We start from the raw sequence: 25,549 nt of genomic DNA, 5'->3' as shown, positions 1-25,549 counted from the left end.
GTCACTGATACGATCATTACACTTGCTGTAGATGTTCCCATGCTGTCTTTTAGCTTTCTTTGAGTACTGTAGCTCTGTTTATTAAATTGTTATTGTTTTTCTTTTCTATCTTTGACAGCATTTTTTTTTTTTTTTTAAATCAAAAGACTTCTTCACAAATTACAGTTTTCTGATTATTTTGAAACATTTAAAGGTTGTTGTTATGTGACGTCCAGTCGGTTCTGACTCATAGCGACCCTGTAGGCCAGAGTAGAACTGCCCCATAGGGTTTCCAAGGAGCGGCTGGTGGATTCGAACTGCTGACCTTTTGGTTAGCAGCCATAGCTCTTAACCACCGCGCCACCAGGGCTCCATTTAAAGGTAGAAGGATACATTTATTTCTTAAGAGGTGTGAAAGTCTGAAAGGTAAAGGTGAATTTTCGTTGATATTTGGGTATGATAAATAAGATATGATGAAGTAGATAATTCAGAACTAATAAGTGTTCCTCAGTTTGTTTAGGAACAGAGAGAGACGGGAATGAGGCAAGTTCGGCAGTCTTTGCTATCTTTAAAATAGTTCTAGCCAAAGAGAAATTGATCTTGTGAGCAAAACCTTCATTTCATCTCTTTATTCAATATTTCAGTTGTTGCATTTAGATTTTTTTATGCTGATGGTGCCAGATGTCTGTGACAGATTTGCCTTTGCCTGCTTTTATTCATTAACTAATTTTGCCTTTACTGGGGAAATGTGGAAGAAAGTATGTATAGTGAGGCTTAACTATAAAGAATGAAAAGCATTTTAATGTATTTAATGATTATTTTAAAATACAGTATTTGTGTTATGGCTCTCCATTCTTTAATACTCTTTCATTATTTTTTAAAAAATCAGAATTCTATGCATGATCAAACTTTCATTCCTTAAAAGATCCTGTAGCAGATGTTTGAGTAAATGTGATGATACTGAGATTACAGAGTTTCAGCTTTTTAAGAAAGGATAATGATTTTCAAAAGAAAAATAATATAAAGGAATGCTACATAGATATAGTTGACTTGGTTGATAAAACCATACTTGTCTAATTACATCTGGATCAACATCCCCCTCACTCTTTGCCAAACTAAGGTAATTATGAATTCATGGATCACTACTACAGCAGATTCCCCTCACTAGAAGGTGTTTTTTGTTCTTTAAACTCAAGGACACTTTTTGGGGGATGATTTTCCCCTGTATTGGATATAATCATAATTTTTTATTATCATGAACAGATACTAGCAGCTATAATTGTTGCATTGTGCCCCAATGACTGCCTTCACATCTAAGGATCTGGACACACATGAGACAAGGGATATCTGTTGGTAAATAAAACAGGTTTCCAGATGGAGGATTGTGACCAAGTAACTTTAAAAACTTAGTGGTCTTTTTTTTTTTTTAAACTCCATCACTTGTTAACTATTCCTTTCTAGATGAAATTTCATAGTCGCTTTTATGGCTCATTGTTTATGCTGGTTTCTGAAATCTTGATCATTTTTATATTTAATTTTATATACTTCAAATCATCAAACCTTCTCAATAGCTTGATTAAAAATACATACTAAAAAAAACTTACTTTTTTATGAATGTTGCTTAGAGGTTTTTTATTTTGTTAACACTTATTGGAAATATTAATTTAATTAAGTAATCTTAAAAAAAAATCTTTGTAAATTTAAATAATAACCTTTGTGTATAAAAGAAGGGAGGTGAACTGTTTTGTGGCTTTGTTTTTAGTGACCTATCATCTTTCAAAGTAATGGCTAAATAAATAAAAAATGATGACAAATTAAAATACCTGTGTCAGTCTCTGGAAGTGTACTTTGAAAATTAAGCTTGAAGTTTAATGAAGCGTTAGTAATAAGCTCAGTTATGTTTAGTTACATGCCTCCTTCTCAGAGTGCTTTTGCTTCCATCTTCTTAAGTGTAATCTTGACAATTGGATAACAAGGTAGTTAAGTTAAAGACTTTAAAACTTTTCCTCACGAATATAGAGCAATAGTAAAGAACTAAAAAATAATGTGCCAGATGGCTCAGGGTGTGTGTGTGTGTGTGTGTGTGTGTGTGTGTAGATATTATTTCAAGAACGTGTGTGTGTGTGTGTGTGTGTAGATATTATTTCAAGAACAGGTATTTTCTTTCTACTTGATAGTAGCTTATAAAAATTGTTCATCAGAACAAAAAACCAACAAACAAAAAAGATACAATCACATACCTTTTTTTGTAGGCGCTCAGACATTATTTTCCATGAAAGTATCTTTAATTCATATACTAATAATGAAGAAAAGCCTGAGATGCAGTCCTCAAGGCAGTATGTTTCTTGATACATTTTGTGTCATTTTGGAGATTTACTTAGTATCCCTGTGAAAAATATTAGTATCTGTTTTGATTTATGACCACTAGAAGTTAACAGAAACAATAGTATAATTCCCAAAATAGTTATTTGAGTGTGAAAATAAAAATTTTTTTTAATTCTCAAAATTAAAAATATATCCCAGTTTGACTATCGTATTTTCAGAAACCTTCGTGATTTTTACCCTAGACACTGATCCATAGCTTGCTTTTAGTAAAATATTGTCAAGTATTATGAAAAACTTCATTAGAGCTATTTCAGAGTTCCTTTCAAACTGTCAGTATAGTCATTTTGACTTTTTAAAAAAAATTTGAAACACTTAGAACTTAATTTTTTAAAAAGTAAGAACATCTCATTGAACGTATTTTGGACAACATCTTAAGGCAGTGTGGTTTGTCTTCACAGGTTTATCAAGTAGAAGATGTGTGTGAAGAAGAAATGCCAGAAGAGGCAGATGAATGTGTCCGGATGGACAGAACCCCACCACCACCCACTTTGTCTCCAGCAGCTATCACTGTGGGGAGAGAGGATTTGACTTCTGAACATCCTTTGTTGGGTGAGCAAATTCCTAGATGTGAGGCAATATTGTATTCAATAAATGTTAGTAATGGGAAAATTTATGTGTGTGTTTCTGTTCCATAGGATTCTTTGTTGTTGTTGTTGAGAACATACACAGCAAAACATATACCAGTTCAGCAGTTTCTACATGTACAATTTAGTGACTTTTATTACATTCTTTGAGTTGTGCAACCATTTTCACCCTCCTTTTCTGAATTATTCCTCCATCATTAACATAAACTCACTGCCCCCTAAGGTTTCTGTCTAATCTTTTGAGTTGCTGTTGTCACTTTGATCCCATATAGTTCTTAAAAGAGTGTAATGCTCAAGGAAGACCTTTTTTGCTAGCGAAGCTAAATATTGTTCAGTTTTAAGATGACTTCATGGGATATTTTTGGCTTAAAGTTTAAAGATAATTTCAGGGCAATAGTTTCAGGGGTTCATCCAGTCCCTTTGGCTCCAGAAAGTCTAGAGTCCATGAGAATTTTAAATTCTATTCTGCATTTTCCCCCTTTTGATCAGGATTCTTCTATGAAATCTTTGATCCAAATGTTCAGTAATGGTAGCCAGGCGCCATCCAGTTCTCCTGGTCTCATGGCAAAGGAGGCAGTTGTTCATGGAGGCAATTAGTCATACATTCCATATGTTCCTCCTGTTCCTGGCTTTCCTTCTTCCTTTGTTGCTGCAGGTCCATAGAGACCAACTGTTGTGCCTTGGGTGGCCGCTTGCAAGCTTTTAAGACCCCAGGTACTACTCAGTGAACTAGGAGGTAGAACAGAAGCACTAAACATGTTATTAGGCCAGTTAACTGGGATGTCCCAGGAGACCATGACCCTAAACCTCCAAACCAAGGAACCAAATCCCATGAAGTGTTTGGTTGTACATAAGCAGCCTTAGCAGCTACTCTTTATTTTTGTCATTGTTATAAATGTATCTATCACACAGCTTTTGCTAATTCAACTTTTTACAGGTGTACAACTTATCGACAGCAATTACAATAATCAGCTGTGCAACTCTAACCTTAGTGCGATTTTTCCACCACCTTTAACCCTCCTTTTCCCCTTTCCCCCTGCCCCAGTAACCACTAACAAACTTTTTTTTTCCACTAGAGATAGTATTAAACTAAGTTATTACTGTAGTTAACTGTAGCAAAAGATAGGTTAAAATCTAAGTTTTTTTTTTTTTGATGAGGAACAATTAGTTTATTAAAGAATGAATAAGAACTATCTGCCTTGAAAAATTGTTTTAATACTAGACAAGTCCAGTAGTTTATAAATTATTAACCAAGGCCAGACCTGTTGCCATTGAGTCGATTCCAACTCATAGCGACCCTGTAGGACAGGGTAGAACTGCTCCCCATAGAGTTTCCAAGTTTACTGTAATCTTTATGGAAGCAGACTGCCACATCTTTATCCCATGAAATAACTGGTGAGTTTGAATCACTGACCTTTTGGTTAGCAGCTTAGCGCTTTAACCACTGTGCCATCAGAGTTTCTATAAATTGTTAAATACCATCCAAATTAAAAACAGCTTATCATTTTAGTCTTCTAATTTTAGTGAGTTGTACAGATGTGTTTCATATGTCCATTCAGATGCACGTGTCAAGCTATTTCTAGCTTACAGAATTGGAATAAATTGAAGTTCTAGCAAAAGATTTAAATTATACTGTCTAAAAATCAGAGCATTCTGAGTCATATCTGACATTGCTTACAATTGCTTGTGATCCACACTCAGTAAATGCTTTTTAATGTTCTCTCCCAGACAGTACTTAAGTTAAGCCTCACTAATTTTTTTTGTGTGTAGTAAATGTATGTATAACAAAACATTTGCGTTTCAGTATTCTTCACACGTATCATGTTATTCAGCCATCACCATTATTGCTTCCAAATTTTTTCATCACTCTTAATAGAAGCTCAGTGTCCCCTAAGCAGTAAGTCCCCCTTTTCCCCTCCCTCCTGCCTGCCCCTGGTAGCCACTAAATAAACTTCTCACTAATTCCTATGAGAGACTTGGATATCTTGAGCTCAAGCATTCAAATTCTTATTTACTACTTCAATGCTATGTATGAATTGATCTACTGTATTCTCCTCACAATGTGAAAGTTATGGTGAATTCTAGGCATTTTACTAAAACATTAATATAATGTGTAGCTTAATGTCTAGGTCCTAAAGCACATGTTTTTTGTTATTTTTAAAAATTTATGAATATGTTATCTAGATCAGGGGCTGGTAAACTACAACACACAGGGTACATCATTCCCTCTGCCTACAAGCTAAAGGATGATTTTTTAGATTTTTAAATAGTTGAACAAAAAAATTAAAAGAATAATATTTCATGACACGTAAATCAGGAGCCCTGGTGGCACAGTGGTTAAGAGCTACGGCGAGCTATGGCTGTTAACCAAAAGGTCAGCAGTTTGAATCCACAGTCGCTGCTTGGAAACCCTATGGGCAGTTCTCCTCTGTCATATAGGTTCACTATGAGTTGGAATCGACTCATCAGCAGTGGATTTTTCTTTTTTTTTTAATGGAGCACAGTACTTATGGGTAAAATTATTTATTTCATGATCCAATCTCTTATTGAGGTGAAAGGTGACCTCCGTCAGTAGTTTCAGTTCAAAGTTTAAAGGGTATCTCAGGACGATAGTCCTGGAAATATGGCCTTTTTTAAGAATCTGAGTTTTGCTTTATATTTTTCTCCCATTCTGTCAGGGACCAACTATTCTGTCCCTGGTCAGAGTGGTCCGTAGTGGTTGCTGGGCACCATCTAGTTCTGATCTCAGGGTAGATGAGCCCCTGGTTCGTGTAATATCTCTGTTTTTAAAAAAACCTGGACCACATAAGATTGGCAAATTTGTATGTATGATCTAAAAATTAATTAGAACATATACAGAGCAGTATTTTCTGAACAAACCAAATTGTGCTTAACACTGTTTTATATTTCCAGTGTAACAAAGTATGTGTAAATTTGTAAGGAATGATGATGTTTCAATTCCCTATAGATTTATTTTTTTTCCCCTCCAATGGAAAAATGTTTATTTTAGCAGATTATTTTAACTAGATTGATTTTTGGCTGTAATAATGCTGTTATAAGCCATATGATGATATTAATCACATCAGAGTTACTAAATTTGAACTCTTAGCTTTTCTGTTTCTGAGACTACACAGATGATCTCTTGCACTTTCATTAGCTGACTTTTTTTTTTATCTTCAAGGCATTCCTGTTCTTTTCTTCTACCTAACTGGGTGTATTTTGAGCATCTTTGATAAGGGGTATCAATCCATTTCATACTAATGGAGAGAAGTTAGCATAGCAATTAAGAGCATCCCCTCTAGAGCCATCCTGCCTGAGTTAGTATCCCAGCTCCAAGAGTTAATAGCTGTGTGCCCTTAGGCAATTTATTTAATCTCTATGTGTCTTGGTTTCTTCATCTATAAAGTGGAGATAGTAGTATCTACCCATAGGCTGCTTATGAGGATTGAATGAGTTACAACATGTAAGGCACCTTATACAGTATCTGGTATATAATAAGTGCTCAGTAAGTATTATCTTTACACGAGTTCCCCTCCTCCCCCATCAGACATCTGTACGCACTGATATTCCTGGATATCAGGTGGTTCTATCTTTCCACTTTAGTATGGTAGTAAGGGGTCATTGTCACTGATTGAGTAGGTAAAGTCTCCATCATGGACTATTAGGTCTACCTTATTATGTCTTCATAATAAGTCTGAAGGGGAGGAATCACAGTGATCCAGCCCAGGGTTTTGAACTTGCCTGGTGCTGTGGTATTCTACCAAATTGACAACATTTGTGTGACTCTTATTAAAATGCTTGAAATTAAGGGTGATGACCTGTGTAACCCATTAAAATCTCTACTTATTCTATGGATTTCATGATCCTTTTTTATTTAAGCATATTTTCAAAGTACTTCTCTCCCTACCATTTGGAATATATAAACAGAAACATTGGGAATTTAATATCTGTCAGTGTAAAAAAAAAAAAAAAGCAACCATTTTAGTAATTATTCTTAAGTTGACATTCTGAAACTTTTTCATGTCTTCTGGGACAGTTCTTTTTAACTAAGGTCTGAATGATAACCTTGGGCATTTATTCCCTTTTTGGTAAAGTGGGGATAACAGTAGTATATACCTCATAAGGTTATTGTGCAGATTAAATGAGACAATAAATATGAAGTTCTTAGAACAGTGTTTTAAACCACCAGATGTTACCTGTTATTGCTATTTTTATTCTTTTATTCTCTTTCATATTTACTTGGACAAAATGCTAAAGATTTTTTTTAAAAATCACTTTTTTTCCCTCCAGAACAAGTGGAATTGCCTGCTGTGGCATCAGTCAGTGCTTCAGTAATTAAATCTCCATCAGATCCTTCACATGCTTCTGTTCCTCCACCTCCACTTTTACTTCCAGCTGCAGCTACAAGGAATAGTAGTACATCTGTGCCCAGTAGCATTCACAATATAGAAAACAGACCTCCACAGGCTATTGTTAAACCACAGATCTTGACCCATGTTATTGAAGGCTTTGTGATTCAGGAGGGATTGGAGCCATTTCCTGTAAGTAGAAAGCAAATTTGTATTTTTTTTAATTTATTATTCATGTGACTTTTTTTTTTTAGTGTCAGTCTATTCTCTAATAAAAAGCTCATAATTTTATTTTTAAAAAGTTGTCAGATTTGTATCTAGGCAGTCTTTCTCTTTGTATATTTGCAAATATATTTGCAGAATTTTATACTAGCGATTTAGTTGTATAAACTAAGGAAAAAAGTGAAAGGAGTTTCAGGACATGGGGTACCAATTTTATAATTTCTAGAAAGAGGCAGTTGGAAGTTTACCCCAGTTGAATAAACCTTCTTTCTCTCTCTCTTTTTTTTTTTAAAGGGGGTTGAAATGACACCTAAAGTGTATTAGTTTAAAAAGGATGTTGCTTATATAATATCATGCCTTGTGAGCTTTTAACTTGAGCGCAAGCAATATTAATTTCCTAATGATCTGGGAAGGGAATATATCAGAAGTTACCCTATTGATGGTTTATAATTAGCAAATAGATTTTCTCATTGTTCCTATATCTCAGCCTTCAGTTAGATTTGAAAAAATCTACATCTACTACTGAAAGTGTTATAATTTGAGACTAGCTATACATAGTTTGGAGCCCTGGTGGCATAGCTGTTAAAGAGCATGGCTGCTATCAAAAAGGTCGGCAGTTCAAATCCACCAGCTGCTCCTTGGAAACCCTGTGGGGCAGTTCTGCTCAGTCATGTAGGGTTGCTGTGAGTCGGAATTGACTTGATGTCAGTGAGTTTGTTTTTTTTTTAAACATGTAATTTATATGCTAATATTTGGAGATGAACATTTTTCCTTAAAAATACATCAAAGAGTAGACAAAAACCTAAGATATTTATTTTGAAGACTTTTGATTCCCCCGATTTTCAGATTTATGGGTAGTGAAAGTATGGCATTGTGACAGTTGGTTACCCAGTAAATTGCCTTTGTGTTGTTTATTGTATGTGTGTTATACTTGGATCTCCTGTAAGAATTCTGATACAGTCAGTAGAGGAACAGTGTCTTCTCCCTACAATTCAGTGTTGGAGTCCTGGCTGTGCCGCATACTGACTGTAACTTTTGTGAAGTCCTTTAACCTCTCTGATCTTCATTTTGCTCATCTGGCAAGTGGACATGATACTCTGCTCCTAGGGTTGTAGTGAGAGTTAAATGTGCATAAATTGCTCTGTGTAGTGCCTGTCGTTTACTAGCAATAGCTATTATTAACAATATCACTGGTGACAATTTTAATTTTTTTTTCTGATCACAAAAGTATACATGTTCTAAATGGAAAATTTGAAAAATGTGCAGAATAATCCCCAGTAATCCCACAGTGTTTATATATATATAACATATACATAATATGATCAATATTAGTACTGTATATATTTGTACACTCTGTGTGTGTGTGTGTATACTGCTTGTTAGTATATCATTAGCATTTATTTTCCCATATCATTAACAGTACTTTGAAGCATTTTGAAAGATTACATAATATTCTACTTTATGGACAACCATATTTTATGTAATCCTTCCATTATTTTTGGATATTTAGGTTTCCATTTTTTCACTGTTCAAACAGTACTGAAATGAATGTGTTTGTATATAAGTAATTGTCCACATTTTTAATAATTTAATTAGCATAAATTCCTAGAAGTAGAATTATAGGATCACATTCCATATATATTCAGAAAACTCTTGATATATATTGCTAAATTATTTTCTAGAAAGATTATTTAAATTTATTTACTCACTTGAAGTGTATGCCGTTAACAGGATTATTTTTTTTGAGCAATAACGTCCATAAATTCTATTTGAGATATATTAAATATATTAACAAAAGTGAACAAAATTTAGAAGTTTGTGGTGATTTATTTGCTAAGGTTAAATGTAGAAATTTCCAATTAGCTGTTTTTTCTTGTATGTAGCAGATATTAGAGACTTTTAGCCAGCATTCTTACAGACTCAGATGTTCTAGTCATCCTGTTTTTCTGAATTAGCTGAGGGCTCGCTAGCAAATCAGTAAATATTTTTGTTTTTGCTGAAAATATTTCTAAAGTTGCATTCATGACTTAACCAGGTATATTAAACATAACGAATATTTTTTGTTTTTGATTTTAATATTCATCTTTGAAGATTTTTCCATTTCTTTGTGTGATTATAGTGGATTAGATTGCTGAATTAGGAGTCAGGAGACTTGATTTCTACTCCTGATTCCTCTTTTGTAAAGTCCCCCAACAGTTTGAACATTAATTCCTTTACCTATAAAATAAATAGTTATTCTTCTGTTGGAGAAAGCAAAACTTTTCTAGTTAATTTAAAAGTCTTTTAAACTAGTAATTCCTTTCTAGAGGCTCTGTCCTGAGGAAATTACCTTACAAATAAAAAGCTTTATGCATGAAAAATAAATCTTAAAAGTTGTTTGCAGAAAACAAATCAATTAATTGACAGTACTGGCTAATTAAAGATTTATTCCTGGTCTTTTATTTGTTTTGCACTCATATGGAAAAAAATTAAAGTTTTTGAAGGAAAATAATTAGTCAGGCAGTTCCTTAAGAGAGGAACTGCTTAATTGGATAGTATTTTAAAAAGTTAAAAAAAAAACTCCTCCTCAATATGCTGATAGTTGTGCCTTTGTTTTTCAGTATTAGGCTTAGCTACTGAAGTATTCATAATGCAGGATAACTCGATGATTAGTATTTATTTTGATCACTGCTAAATTTTTAAGACTATTTTTTAACTACTTGCTTGTACTAGAACCCTAGGTCCTACCTGAGTGAGACTTTGAAGCAGCCACACTGCTGGTGACTTGAAAGAAAGCATTTCTGTCCGGGTTGCATAACCTTTCCCCAGGGAATAAAGCACTTAGTGAATGGATCTGACTAACTGAACAAGTAGATTATCACAGATACCATTCATTTCAAGAGGTTTTTTAAACAAGTTATTGCGGAATATCTTTTTAAACTTTATTTTATCCTCTCTTCCTTTTAAAGGTGAGTCGTTCATCTTTGCTAATAGAGCAGCCCATGAAAAAAAGGCCTCTTTTGGATAATCAGGTGATAAGTTCTGTGTGTGTTCAGCCCGAACTGCACAACAATACAAAGCACGTGGATAATTCATCTGACACGGAGATGGAAGACATGATTGCTGAAGGTGTGTGGATTTCACTTAAGAGGCCCTTTAAATTAACGTTGACTTTTACTGCTTGAGAAAGGACTTGGATTTTTATCCTACAGAGATTTTCCCTTGAAAGTATTTACTGTTTTAGTCATGTTACATTATTTGACCAAAATAATGGGAAAGCTAAACAGGCTCTCAATGGCCAAATACCTAAAATAGCAAGATAGGTGTTAATTTTCATGATGTCAGTTTGACTTTGAAAGAGTATGGGTGGGAAAAGTTCCATTACATGTGAGGGGAAGTAATTCAAAATTTTAGGATCAAAGTAACCAATTTTATTTTTTTTTAAGAGCAGACTTAAGTAACAAATGAATATTTCACTAAGTTTGTTTAAAAATTCAGAGCTTCTGGGTTGTTTGGTTTTTAGACTTCCACATTCTGATGTTTGATATCAGGTGAATATTACAATTGTATTAGGAATACACTCTTCAATCAGGAGGTGATTAAATTTGTTCAAAGAGAAAAACATCACCAGATCTCCTTAAAATTATAAAGAAGAATCCTTTTTTATAGACTTTATTCTAATAGTGAATATTCCATAGCAGTCAGAGTAGTATACACAATTAAGCAGAAAAACAAACATGAAGTGATATACTTTATACCTGGAGTTTGCTATTAAAATCAGCAAATGCTTTTAGTAGTTTTTTGAGTGAGATTCTGAATTTCTGATTAAAAAAAAACTAGCTCTGTTCTGTAGGAACATCTTTGTGAGACTGTCCCTGACTGACTCTATTCATGATCCTGTAATTGATATAGTTCAATTTAAGTAAACTGATAGCATTTAGAGGGAGCCCTGGTGGCACAGTGGTTAAGTGCTTGGTTGCTAACCAAAAGGTCAGCACTTCCAACCCACCAGCCACTCTGCAGGAGAAAGATGTGTCAGTCTAATTCCATAAAGATTACAGCCTTGGAAACCCTGTAGGATTGTTTGACTCTTTCCTGTACGGTCACTATGAGTCGGAATTGACTTGATAGCAATGGTGTTTTTTTTAAATAGCATTTAGTATAGACAGGGTTCTACAGTAGTGAATTAGTGAACACCTGTATCTAAGTAATTATCCTCAATATATTAGTATATTTTATCTAAAATGAATTTATTTGGCAAGTATTTATTGAGCATATGTTATGTGCCTGTACTTTACTAAATTAAGCAAAATAACCTTTTGATAAGCAAAGTAGATATTTATTGTCTTGGTCACAGTTTTCCTAACTCTTAAAAGGAGGGCACTTCTATCATTGTTGGTACTTTATAAACAGTTGCAGTGTTTTCATTACTATTTTATTCCTTATTTGAATAGCAAAGACCTGTTGCCATCAAGTTGATTCCGACCCATAGCAACCCTAGAGGACAGAATAGAACTGCCCCACGGGGTTTCCAAGGAGCAGCTGGTGGATTTGAACTGCTGACTTTTTGGTTAGCTGCCGTATCACTTAACCACTGTGCCACCTGGACTCTGAATAGCAAAGAGTACAATAAAAACCCAAAAACCAAACCTGTTGCCATCAAGTCGATTCCAACTCATTGCGACAGAGTAGGACAGAGCCACCAGGGCTCCAAAGAGTATAATAGAAGTGTAAAATTTGATTCTTACTGCTAACTTATACTGAGTTCCATTTCTTATTTTTTATTTAAAAGAATGTTAACCATGAGAATTTTCAAACATGGATACAATTAGAATGATATAATGAATCCGCAATCACCCAGACTCAACATTATCACCGAATTTCAACATTATTTTGCTATGCTTGCTTCATCCATCCCTTTCGCCCACCTGCCTGCCTTCTTTCCATCAATACCTCTCTCTCTAGTATTTTAAGAAAGATATAGTCCTTATTTTATTTCATCACTATATACGTCAGTGTGCATCTCTAAAAAATAAGTATATTTTCTTATATGACTACAATGCCATGTCACACATAACAATATTAATCAAAATTCCATAGTCAGATTTCTCCAGCTGTTTTTTAAAAAAAAAATGTCCCTTTATAGTTATTTTGTTCCTATTAGAATTCAAACATGGTCTACATTTTGCTTTTTGTTATTATGAATTTAATTCCATTTAATCCCGGAATGCTTGCTTTTAGTTACAAATACTACTTTATCTGAGAAAAAATTTTTATTTGAAATGAAAAGAGCCAAGATAAACGTGCAGGGATTCGTTTTTCTTACTTCTATCTACAATACGTGTGTAAATGAAAGTCTAGGTTAAAAGTGTTTATAGTATGCCCCCTTGTGTTCACACATTGGAAGAACACGGAAGACTTTTCAGGAAGCTTCACAGCATGTTTTATGATACTCATGGTTTATGATATAATAGACATGTATAGCATACTAGATTCCACTACAGCCTGAAAACTATATGTAGAAGTAATATACAACCCCTCTCCCTCAAGGAGCTTTTAATTTAGTTTGGAACTATAGAATCTCCATAATAAAAAGATAACTAAGGAACATGAATTATAAAGACAGTAAGAACTTAGGACTTTAAAATTGGCTGAGACTATTTCTAGTTTGATGAGTTTCCTATAGAGATGGAATTTGACCTGGGTCTTGGCTAATAAAGCATAGATTTAAGATAACAAACAGGAAGAACATTTCAGTTTAGAACACGGTGAATAAGTGCACAAAGAATGTCTAAGTGCCAGGTGACTTCCGGAGGCAGTGAACAGAAGAGAGTTGGGTTAGAGAAGTAGTGGGAAGTAAAACTGGCAGTCAGATTATAGAGTATGCTGGATATCAGACTAAGGAGTTAGGAGTTATCTCGTCAAATGATGGTTACTGGTTTGTAGGCAGGTCACATGAGCAAAAACATGTTTTTGAAAAATTTAGTCATCTGTAGGATGACTGTAGAAGGTTTAGACATGTAGTTCGCACCTGTAGTCATGGTGGGACGAGGAAGGAAAAGGAAGATTTAAAGATGATTAATGTATTTCATACTGGAGACATAGTTACATAAAGTGAGCTAAAATTTTAAATACTTCATAATTGAATTTCTCAAGGTAATTTTATAATTCCAGTGTCTGTTACCATGTACTTCGGTGTCTGTGGGAAGTGGTGTGAAATAGTGATGTCACCTATTCAGTGGCTTTGGTTTTAGTAGTATATACAATCTAATTCAGTATAAAAAAATTCAGGGTTAGAAAGTAATAAACTGCCTTTTTAAAGGATAAACTAAGGTTCTACTTGGTTTGTTCTATAACCAGAATCTCCAACCGATAGAATGTGATTTACCAAAATATCTTAGTGTCTTACCTGATTATGGTTTCCATCTCTTTGTCTCTCCCTCTCTCCTCATGTGATCTCAGGTCTTCAGAGAAATTAGAAAGTAACTCCTTTTTATAAAAAAGTTGGGGACTTGTATTAGTTACGATATAGGTTTGGCCACCCTTAATAGAGACCTAGAATAGTATTTGATTAAATAAGATAGAAGTTTAGTTTTCTCTGATATGACCCAAGGGTAAGTAGCGCAGGGCTCAGGCAGCAGCTCCACGGTGTTGAGGACCCAGGGATTATATGGCTCTGCCATCCCTAGAATGTTGCCCGCATTTCCACAATAGCTGATCTTCCTAATTACATTCTAAACAATGAGATGGACAAAAGGGCACCACCTGGAATTTGCAGGCATTTCCATTCACATCCCATTATTCAGAAATGGCCGCACCTAGTACAGAATCTTTGGTTTTTATTCTTTGTGACCATGTACCTAGCTAGGTTACTTTGGGAGTGGAAAGTAGGTGTTGGAGAATGACCAGGTGTCTCTGCCATAGAAGTCCTCATTTTCAGTAGCTAATTCACCAGGTTTGTTTTTTCTTGTTTTTGTTTTAACTCATTTAGCTCTATAATTTTTTGATTCACAAATGTGAAAAAACAGCTTTAATAACATCAGATTTGTTAAAAATCTGAGCAAACATTAGGACAGGGATTTTTTAAATCTGTTAGTGTCTGTTTTCTTTATAAGAAATAAAACTGATGTTCTATTTTTACCAGCAAAAACATTTTTCCTTCATGAGTCATTGTAACCTATTATGAGGTGTTGCACCTTGTTCTGTTAACTAATAAACACTTTTGTAACAAAACGTTCAGTATAGCCTGGACATGGAGCAGCTTGAGGAGTAGACCCTTCAGGGCTGGATTGGTGGCAGTGGTGGTTGAGTGACAGGTTCTGTCTCAGGTTTAGGCTTTTCAAGGTTATAGACATGACGAAGTAAAAACTATACTCCTGGAAGTTATGACCTCAGGTTCCAAGAATGTGTTGGCAGATGTTCTGACTGGGTCATAGCTGTGTAAAAGCCATCTCAAGATCATGGGAAGGGACCATTTTAATTTAACTTGTTTAAGGCTGTCTTTTCCTCATTGCTATTAAGTTTGCTTATGGAGGTATTCTTGAGAATTTCCTTCAAATGATCACTTGTTAGCTCATGATTATCATGATCAGTCATGATAATGTATTTGGATGTCCCTTGGAACTTCAAATATTGTTTCACAGAATTTTTAGTAGTTCATGCTACCTTCATTTGACTTAGCACTTTTTCATCTGCTTCTCCAGTAGAACTGGGAAATACGAGTGCCTGAACTTAAAGAGTACTTTCATCCATGCCTGCATTTCATAGCCTTTGTTAAATGGATAATATAGAAAAAGCATATGTGCTCACAGCTAAGCTTTTGTTAGTGGAGTGCTTTTGTTGCATATTTTATATGACTTGGCGTAGGAATCATGATGATGCAAGAAAGTGAGAAAACAGATTAAAAAATTTAACAGTTTTCATTGAAGTATTTCTTGAGCACTTATTGCAGTTCTTCATACTCTGTTAAGTTCTATGTGGAAAATAGGCAACGAAACGGTCATTTTTTATGTCTACTACCTGTTGGACACTCATTCAGTCTTCACTGCAACTCTTGGGAACGTATTATAAACCTTTCTGTGGATGAGAAAACTGGTCAAGAAGATTAAGTTGCTTGCTTATAGGTGACTACTGCTTAGTACTTGAGGATTTAGGTAGGAAGTTTCCTTGGGTCCTATGCTATAACCTGAAGAAAGTAATGGATGTAGGTGTGGAGGAAGGAGATTCTAACTTAATAGGGAACACCCTGAAAAAAGCACCAGAGATTAGAAATTATAAAACTACTAGTGATTTTTAAGATTAGTTTAAATTATTTTTGTTTTAATGTGATATAACTAAAAGGGACTGTTTTATAATTATACATCTTCATATATTCCAGTGTTTTGTTCTATTGTACATAGAGTTGCTATGAGTTGGGACCGACTTGATGGCACCTAACAACATATATTCCATGGAACATAACGGAAAGTGTTAATTTTATATGTGCCTCTAAAGTCAGACTTATCAGAATTTCACCACTCTTTGAAGTCATCCTTATTCTCTCCATTTAAAGTTCAGTGTTCGCTGCCATATATTCCCATACCACACTGTGCCTAAATTCAGATCCCACACACTGCTGTTTGAAAGTGTTCCTTCTGGACTGTAGTGACTATGTCTTACTCATCTTCATTCCTCTTATGGAGCTTAATTAAGTTATTTGCACATTTTAGACATGGTGGAATCTTAGCAAAATGAACTGTTAAAACTGTAATATTTATATAGAAAAAAACACCATATAATTTATATGCAGAAGCAGGAGGGAATTGGTGGAGGTGGTTGTTTAATGGAGGCTTTCACCTTGCCAAGGTGGCTATGAATTGAAAAGTTAAAGAACCCTCGGTTTGAACCAGGAGTAGCTAATCAAAGTAGCGGTTAAAAGAAGGTGAGTTGCTGCAATTAAATTTTTGGAAATTTTCCCTTTGTTTCCTTTTTTTAGAGACATTAGAAGAAATGGACAGTGAGTTGCTCAAGTGTGAATTCTGTGGGAAGATGGGATATGCTAATGAATTTCTGCGGTCAAAACGATTCTGCACTATGTCTTGTGCCAAAAGGTATTTCTGTTCTCTTGAATTTCATAAAGCACAAACCAACAACCGCTGCAGTGAGACCAAAACACCCTTATATAGTCTACTAATAGCAAAACATAGGTGTTATCATAACATGCAGTAATAATATGAAATAGACATCACCTAGTGCTACTTTGGTATTTAGTTTTTTAAATTTTGGTCTGTGAAAATTATATGCTCATAACATTTACAATGAGTTTTACAGTATAATCTAATATTGAAGTAGAAATCTTTTGGTAATCAGAATATGTTTAGGAGTATCCCTCCTATGAAATGATCAGATGTTATAGAATATTAGACCTTAAGGTATCTAAACAGTATTTGTTTTATCAACTGATTGTTTTATCAACATTTAAATACTTGGATATCTTAGTTACCTAGTGCTCCTGTAACAAATAGGGAGCCCTGGTAGCACAGTGGTTAAAGCACTCAGCTGCTAACCAGAAGGTTGGTGGTTCGAACCCACCAGCCACTCTGTGGGAGAAAGGTGTGGCAGTCTGCTTCCATAAAAATTTACAGCCTTGGAAACCCTATGGAGCAGTTCTACTCTGTCCCATAGGGTTGCTATGAGTCGGAATCAACTTGACAGCAGCAGGTTTGGTTTTTTTTTCTGCTGTGACAAATACTGTCATTAGTGGGTTGCTTTAAAGAACAGGAATTTTGTGTCTCACACTAGTTTTGGAGGCTAGGAGTCCAATTTCAGGGTGTTGTCAGGGGTAGGCTCTCTTTCTTTCTGTAGGCTCTAGGAGAAGATCGTTGTCCCTTTCTGCTTCTGTAGCCCTGGGCGTTTCTCAACATTGCTTGGCTGCTTGTAGATGTATCTTCCCATGACACCTATCTTCTCCTGTGTGTCTGTGTCTGTTCTGCTCTTTTTATAAGACATCACTCAGAAGGGATTAGGTTTAGAACCCACTTTACTCTGTTATGACTTCATTAACATAACAAAAACCCTGTTTCTGTGCAGGGTCATATTTACAGGTACAGGAGTTAGAACTTCAACATAACTTTTTGGAGGGCATAATTCACTGGATTTAGTTTGTTTTAAAGTGTTTTCATTTGTTACAACCGTATCTTATTTGTTTGAATTATATCCTATTACAGGTTTTTTATTTTTCTTTTATTGTACTTTAAGTGAAAGTTTACAATTCAAGTTAGCCTCTCATACAAAAATTTATACATACATTGTTATGAGACCCTAATTGCTCTCCCTATACTGTGACAGCACATTCTTCCTTTCCACCCCTGATTTCGCATGTCCATTCAACCAGCTCCCGACCCTCTCTGCCCTCTCATCTCATCTCTGGACAGAAGCTGCCCGTTTAGTCTTATGTATCTACTTATTATAGGTTTTTAAGTGGGACAACTATAGCAATAAATTCCCCCACATTGCCACATTATCAGACAGCAAAATAATCTGTCTTTTTTAAATCAATATTTTCAGTAGTAATTATTACAGATAATTAGGAGCCCCTGGGTGCTGCAAATGGTTAACACACTTGGCCGTTAACCTAATCTACTCAGAGGTGCCTTAGAAGAGAAGGGCCTGGTGATCTACTTCTGAAAAATCAGCCATTGAAAACATTGTGGAACACAGTTCTACTCTGACACACATGGGGTTGCCATGAGTCTGAATTTACTCAGCAGCAACTGGTAAAATTATAGATTAATAGTATGAATAACAAAAGAAATGCTTGATCTTTTAATTTTATAATTCCCAAATTTAGTTTACATTAAAAAAAATCCTACTTTGATATTGATTGTAAGTCCTAACTGTATAGGTATTTACCACTAAAATTGAAGTGTACACACAGACTCATTATTTTGAAATTTGTTCTGTGTTCAGAAAAGTGATTATTCCCTCAAAGAATTTAAGATCTTGATTGTATATATCTGGGGAATTTCTGGCTTGAACATTTTATTTGGATGAATGTACTAAAATATACTTAGAAAAACTTAAGTAATAGAAGTATTTTCCTCCAAAAATAGGTTTATTGGTTTCTCAGTTGTCAAACTATTACTCAAATAGTCTTTCATGTTGTTGATAGTCCTGTAATCAAATTATGTAACTCTTGCTTTAACTTGGTATTTTTGTAGTTTACATATACCACAGGAAACAACAGTGGCTCTCTGATTCTAAGTCATTAAAAACTCTGAAAACTTGGGAAAAGGAGTATATTTGAAAATATTTAGATACTTAACTGTTTAGAAATATTTCAGGACATTTAACATTTAATCCTGTTCTATAGTCACCCACTTGTGGTATTTTTTGTTGCGGCAGCACTAGGTAACTGAGACAGAATTTGGTACCAGGAGTGGGGTGCTGTTCTAACAAATACCTAAAGTGTGGAAGTGATTTTGGAGGAATTTTGATGTGCTTAATAGTAAGAGCCTAGATGTCCTTGAAGAGACTGTTGGTAGAATTATGGACAGTGGGGTGATTCTGATGAGAGCACAGTAAGAAATGAAGAATCCTTATTTAACTCTAAAGAAGGTAAGCTTCTTTAGCGGATTTGGGGCTCCATCATAGCAGAATATGGACGAGAGAACAAAGAGGAGAGGATAAATCAGGGCAGAGAGGAATGCTGCTGTTTACATGTCTGCCTAAATATTTGGAGATCTAAATGTTTAGGAACTGAATATCAAGTATATAGTTAATTTCCTTTTCTCTGTCCATTTTCTGTGGGGAAAGAAGCTTTGTCAGTTGAGCTAAACGAAATCAGAAACCTACAGAGTTGAGCCCACAGGTGAACTTAATGAACACAGCAGGAGCTTATTTTAGGGTAAAATGAAGTGTCCAGCAGGTGCCTTTTTTTTTTCCCAGGGAAAAATAGCCTGTTCATTCTCATAGTACTTTTTTCTTCTCCTTCCTGATATTTTCATAAATCATAGATGGGGAAAACTTATTTTGGTATCTACATACTAGTTGTAGATAGTTATCAATAGCAAAGTTAACTGGAATTTATTTTTATTGTTTTCTTGCAAAATCTTCTTAGAGCAAAAGAGTTTTAAAAGTATGAAATTACAATTACAGTTTTATGTGTTGGAAAAAAAAAAAAGAACTGCAGGTATTTTTCTCAGTCTTTTCATAGCTTTCTCTTCTTCTTTCCAGGGAAGGTGTTGGCCAAATCCTTCCCGCCACCTGCTTTTATATGGCCCACAAGCTAAGGATGGTTTTTAAATTTTTGGAAAATATCAAAAGAATAATATTTCATGACATGTGAAAATCATGTTCAAATTTCAATGTCCATAAGTAAAGTTTCGTTGGAACACAGCCACACTCATTTGCTTACATATTGTCCTTGGCTGCTCTTGCACAACAATAATGGAGTTGAATAGTTGGGGACAGAATTGAGGACAGAGGCTGTGTGACCCACAAAGCCTAAAGTATTGACTAATCTGGCCCTTTACAGAAAAAGTTTTCCAGCACCCATTCTAGGGCTTTGGAGCCCAATAAATGGCATAGAACCCTTTTAAGTTTTCATTATGCCTTATAAAATTCTATGTTCAAAACCAGTAGGCAATCTACTTTGATAAAAGAAAAATAATCTTTCAGCTAATTTTAAAAGAATTATGTACTTCTGAATATCGGCAACAATGAATTCCTTGGGTAACTTTGAAATCTAACTATTTTCACTTTGATTTCAGTAATACTTGAAAAATATTTTACTAGCTGTTTGAGATTTCCTCCTTCTTCCTACCCTACCTATTTTTATTAATCTCTTCAGATATGATTACTTAGGAAAATATCAGTTTGAATAAACATATAGTTAATATATAACTTCTGTTTCTTCTGGAACCTTGAATTATTTTGCTGCTATCAAAAATGGTATCGTCTGTGTTTTGCATAAAAGTCCCACTACCATGCTGTTATCAGGAGAAAATATCAATACCTTGTTATAGGTGGTCAGTATTAAGTTGGGCTATATAACATACACAGGGACCATGATTTGACCTTTAGCGTAAGTAAATCATTGAACATTATTGTTTACTTTATGAGGTACTGTAGTCCGCAGCAAAGTATATGGCACTTAACTGATTCACAGTTGTACTTGGAAGTTGTAATTGAATACTAAATGGCATGTCCCATGTATCATTTAATATTTTTTCTTACTTGAATTTCTTAGGTACAATGTTAGCTGTTCTAAAAAATTTGCACTTAGTCGTTGGAATCGTAAGCCTGATAATCAAAGTCTTGGGCATCGTGGCCGTCGTCCAAGTGGCCCTGATGGGGCAGCAAGAGAACATATCCTTAGGCAGGTCTGTAGAAACCTTGCTTCACTGTACAAGTACCCTTTTCAGAAATGCAAGGAAAGTGCAATGCTGTATTTTACTTGTACTACATTTTCCAGCTTCCAATTACTTATCCATCTGCAGAAGAAGACTTGGCTTCTCATGAAGATTCTGTGCCATCTGCTATGACAACTCGTTTGCGCAGGCAGAGTGAGCGAGAAAGAGAACGTGAGCTCCGAGATGGGAGAATTAGGAAAATGCCTGAGAACAATGACTTGCTGCCAGTTGCACAAACAGAGCCATCAGTATGGACTGTTGACGATGTCTGGGCCTTCATCCATTCTCTGCCTGGTATGTAGTTCACCACCTTAGCCTTAGTATGTTCCTTGTGCATTCACACACAGCAGTGATGTTAGATCCATCCACACCTATTGCACAAAAGGCTAGAGAAGTGAGAAGTACTGTGTATATATATTAATTAAATGGCATTTGCTATTGAAATGTGATCTGTTTCCTCTTGCTTATTCCCTCAGCACGACTGGGTATTTTCTCATACCCCACAAGTCGATAAAAAACTGACTAGTCCTGCTTCTGCTGTGACACCTCAGCCGTGAAGATATTAAAGGTGCTCTCTTCTCTTCAGTCTGATTTCTCTCGAGAGGTCAGTAGAGAGATTGGATCAGACACTTCTTTCCTTCTGCTCTTCTATTTTTCTATTCTATTTCCTCCTTGTTTCCTAATTTAACCTTTTTTAAATGAAATAAGACTTTTTTTTTTTTTTAACATTTTTGAAAGTTAATCAAGACCTTTTAGAATATAAAATTTTGGTTCCTTTTTAAACAATCAAGCTGATTCTTTTTAAGGGAGCTGCATTCTTTGATTCCTTGCAATAAATAAACATCAAGAGCACTTCTGGAATTTTATTTTTTAAGTAGGTAGCTGAAATTCAGTTATGATATTCTGTTCCAGTATTGAGAGTAACTTTCTTATTTATGTTTTCCTGCTCTTAATTCTCATTTTGATAGTCATTCCATCAACTTAGGTCTTTATGTTCTTTATTTTTTTCTTTAATGCAATGTAGTCTTTCATAGTCACTTTTTCCAAGGGGCTGGCTACCAAAGACAGCTGTACCTTTGTTCATGATGAGACCCACACCAGTTCTGTGTATTAATATATATATTTTTAAATTAACATATCTTACCAGTCATTTTGACCTTACAAATATGGGAAACGGAGTTTTTTTTTAAAATTTGTTCCCTTTTTGTTTTATTGTGAATCATACCGTTTCTCTTGAGACAAGTTTTTCAGAAGAATTCATCTCATTGGAACTTGTTTACCAGACTTTCTAAAGTTAATCTTTCTATGAAGATGACCAAGGTCTCAGAAGCAAACGTATAGCTGGTGCACAGTGCTAGTGAAGAAAATACATTCAGAAATACCACTGCCTTAAAAAAATGTCAGCCATTTTACCTTATATACAGAACTCTTGTTATTTTATCAATAGCTTGTTTTAAAAGTGCTAAATAGGTTTTTTGTTTTTTTTTTTTTTTTACAAGATATTGTCACTTTTAAAGAAAGATGAATTTGTTTGAAAGGGATGTATGCTTCATGGGAAGACATTTTTAAGCACGTGCCAGAAAAGATTTAGGGTCTAAATAATTGTCAACCATGTGGGTTTAGAATCTGAATTAAAACTGATGTATTAGAGAATAGAGAGTCTTCACTGGTTGTGGTTTTAATATTTATTGAAACAAATTTTGGTTTTTAGACCAGTACAGGTATCTTGAGAATTAACAATGGAATCTATACCATTAATCACCTGTGGCTGGGATTTGATTCTGGCATTTTAAGAGACAGTCTCAGTCTTCCAAATGGGGCACACGTTATCTTTTTGTGAACCTGATTTCTCATTTTGGGGAAAATATTTCCCATCCTTTTTTGGGATTGGGGGAGTTGATTTATATCCTGAAGAAGGTAGTTGCTGAAGTAATTAACAGATAATAGATATTGCTGATTCTTCTAGCACTTGGCTTTTTTAGGGCTAGTTTTCTAATTTCCCCAGCATCCAGTTGCTGTGAGGCTTCTGTTTGTTGGCTGCTTTATTAGAACACAGGCAAACTCGTTTATCTCATTCTTGCTTCGAGTTAAAAAAAATTTTTTTTTTATTATCGTTTATAACTTGAGTTACTTGTTCTATTGAGTTCCTCTAGACACTTAATTTTGTTGCCAGTTATTTAGAGAAGATTGGGTTCATTAAAAGGAGTCTGCTTTATAATTTAGAATTGATTTGTACTGTTTAACAGTTTGCTGAACATAACTCTGCTTTTCTTTTACTAATTAAATGGGAGTATTTACAAACTGCTTTGTCAGACCAAATAATAAGCTTATTTTTGGGATCAGTTATATCTTCTTTCTCAAAGGTTTTCTCTGAATATTTCCTGTAGCTTAAGTAAATCTTATACCAGGAAATAAACTTTATCTTCATTTCTTTATGCTCTCTGGCCTTTGTAACTTAAGTTCCTTTTAGGCCTCTTTCAGCCCATTCAGGCTGTTTGTAAATTTTGTAATCTCTTTTGTATTTTGTTTCTTTCCAGTTGGAGATAGGCTTCCCTCTTTGAGCAGGGCACTTCTATTTACTCCTCCTGTTTTCTCCTCTCTTTGTATAGCGCCATCTTTTGAACCATCCTATTGGGACCATGTTAGAGCTTATATGTAACATGCCCAAATCTCAGAGCTGTTATCAGAATTATTATTTTCTTCTAATTTTTTATGCATTAAAAGGATCTATATAGGCACAGTTCTTTCTTTTCAGTTAATTACAGGTTATCTTCTTTAACTTTTTTAATACAGTGAACTACCATTTGCAGGGGTCAGTTTATTCTGTATTTATTGATCTGTGAGTCTGCAGATTTGGTTTCTTTGTAGGCATACTAAATAAGAATTGTCTAAAAAATATGACTATTTACTGGTTTCCATAATACTGACATTGGGATTTCCTTTATTCTGTAGTACTGAGGGGCAGGTGATACCTTCTACCAATTTTCAGTCAGTTTTTGTGTGGTAGGTCAGTTTTTATCTGGGGTTTGTTTTATTTAGCTGGAGAAGTGACTCTGGACACTTGCAAGGTTCATTTGGGACCCATGTCCGTGGCCATGTTGAAAGCTGCACTGCACTTGTTGCTGTTGAGGCAAAGCCAGCTGAGCTGAATGGCTGCTTCCGTTGGTTTTGCTTTGTACGGGTCCCTAGGGCTACAACCATTTTGCAGAACTAGATGCTAATGTCAGACTCACAGAACATTAGCTCAGTATGCCGTGAGCACCTAAAATTTTTTCTTAATTCATTTTTTTCTAATGAGTTTCTGGAAACATTTTTTTTTTTAAAGTAACTATTTTCTCATTTTTATACTAATGTAACTACCCTTTTCTGTGGTTGGCTTAAGAAAGTTGTCTAAAATTTCAATGATAATGTATTCTTATTTGATGATGTTTTCTAAAAAGCTTTTTGTTCTTTATTATTTTGCTAATACATTTACTGTCCACCTACAAAAACACATTTTGAAAAGGGATCTCAAAATACAATGGAGCAAGAGCATGCTATATATTTTCCTCATGGAGGATTCCTTGTTTCTATTCCCAAATGTAGCTCTTATGATGCTTATTACTTCTCATTGCTCCTGTTTTCTGAATCTAAGTAAGTCCTACTCTATCTTTCTCTCTCTTCTCTTCTTTCCTGTGTTCTTGTAAGTAAGACTGAAGAGAGAAGAATATTAGTTCTTTCATAAAAAGAAGGATGAAGTCACAACTAGATGCAAGATTAGTCAGTTTTGTCTGCCCAGTTTTGTTGAGAGCTACCTCTGGGAAAAGAAAAGGGGCTTTTCTATGGTGAGTAATCCCATCTTAACTATATAGTTTTCTATGGTAAATGGGCAAAACCATAAAAATTTTGTAGAGAATACTGAGATACCAATTTTTAAAAGCCTGAGAAATTATTAAAATAGAGAAATGAAAAAGCTGGCTGCTATATGGGAAACAGGACAGATAGAACCAACAGAAGGGATGGGAAAACAACCAAGAGAAAAGACGGCCCCTCAGTTGAACACAGGAAAAAACGTTGGTATTACTCTTGGAGATAGCTCTTCTGTAGCAGATTCTATTTTTGCTCATTGTTATTCATTTGTTGATTAAATCAGTCCTCCATTCATTAAAAAATGTATGTCTTTAGCAATTATAGTGTTTTGTGCTTGGTGCATAAGAGGATGATAATTCGCAACAGAAAGGATAACCAGTCTAGCAAAGTTGTAGTATCCAAAGGTGTAATGTAACCATTTCCATTTTTCATTATCTTTTTGTTTTTCCCTTAGAATGCTGACTTGAGTAAAATAGAAAGACTTTAAGCTGTTACTTTTTATTATAATTTTGCTGTCTTTACATTTGCATTCTCTCCACTGTTGGCTCCTTAATTCATTGCCTTCCCAACTGGTTTCTTTAACCTTAATGGGGAAGTTTATTGAGTAACCTGGACATGCAAAATTTGGCTGACAGTAAAAACATTTGAGGTTCTAGTGGGTGCTGGAGCAGTGTTAGCTGGTAAAGCACCTGGTTTAGACTGAGGGCTGAAATACTGGTTGTTTGGCACCTACAAAATTATTAGCCAGCAAGCTTATAATTTCAAAGAGAATTAGTATTTTCTTATCAGAAATTAAGATGAGTTCATTTCC

General features: G+C 34.8%; 2 protein-coding genes across 12 annotated transcripts in view; one reads left to right on the top strand and one right to left on the bottom strand.

Moving 5' to 3' along the window:
* The window catches only part of PHC3 (polyhomeotic homolog 3), an 89,237-nt gene that overhangs the window by 60,470 nt on the left and 3,218 nt on the right, over positions 1-25,549 (top strand). For 6 of the 11 annotated variants that reach the window (XM_023737896.1, XM_023737898.1, XM_023737895.1 and 3 more), the window contains 6 exons: positions 2,763-2,913; positions 7,239-7,489; positions 10,468-10,627; positions 16,473-16,587; positions 20,727-20,859; positions 20,952-21,183. In XM_023737896.1, coding sequence (XP_023593664.1) covers positions 2,763-2,913; positions 7,239-7,489; positions 10,468-10,627; positions 16,473-16,587; positions 20,727-20,859; positions 20,952-21,183 — 1,042 coding nt within the window. Of the gene's footprint in view, positions 1-2,762; positions 2,914-7,238; positions 7,490-10,467; positions 10,628-16,472; positions 16,588-20,726; positions 20,860-20,951; positions 21,184-21,365; positions 22,384-25,549 lie in introns of those variants that run through there. The other 5 variants (XM_023737903.1, XM_023737902.1, XR_002825182.1 and 2 more) reach the window with 4 other exon arrangements.
* The window catches only part of GPR160 (G protein-coupled receptor 160), a 79,543-nt gene continuing 61,174 nt past the window's right edge, over positions 7,181-25,549 (bottom strand). The window contains exons 5-6 of the transcript XR_002825183.1: positions 13,908-13,987; positions 7,181-7,487 (exon numbers count right to left, since the gene is read on the bottom strand). The gene's annotated coding sequence lies outside the window, so the exon portion shown is untranslated. The remainder of the gene's footprint in view (positions 7,488-13,907; positions 13,988-25,549) is intronic.

This window comes from Trichechus manatus, unplaced genomic scaffold, assembly GCF_000243295.1.
Source record: "Trichechus manatus latirostris isolate Lorelei unplaced genomic scaffold, TriManLat1.0 scaffold00110, whole genome shotgun sequence".
NCBI classification, from domain to species: Eukaryota; Metazoa; Chordata; class Mammalia; order Sirenia; family Trichechidae; genus Trichechus; species Trichechus manatus.
The sequence above is the reverse complement of the archived record's forward strand: the minus strand, read 5'-3'. Positions and strand labels throughout refer to the sequence as shown.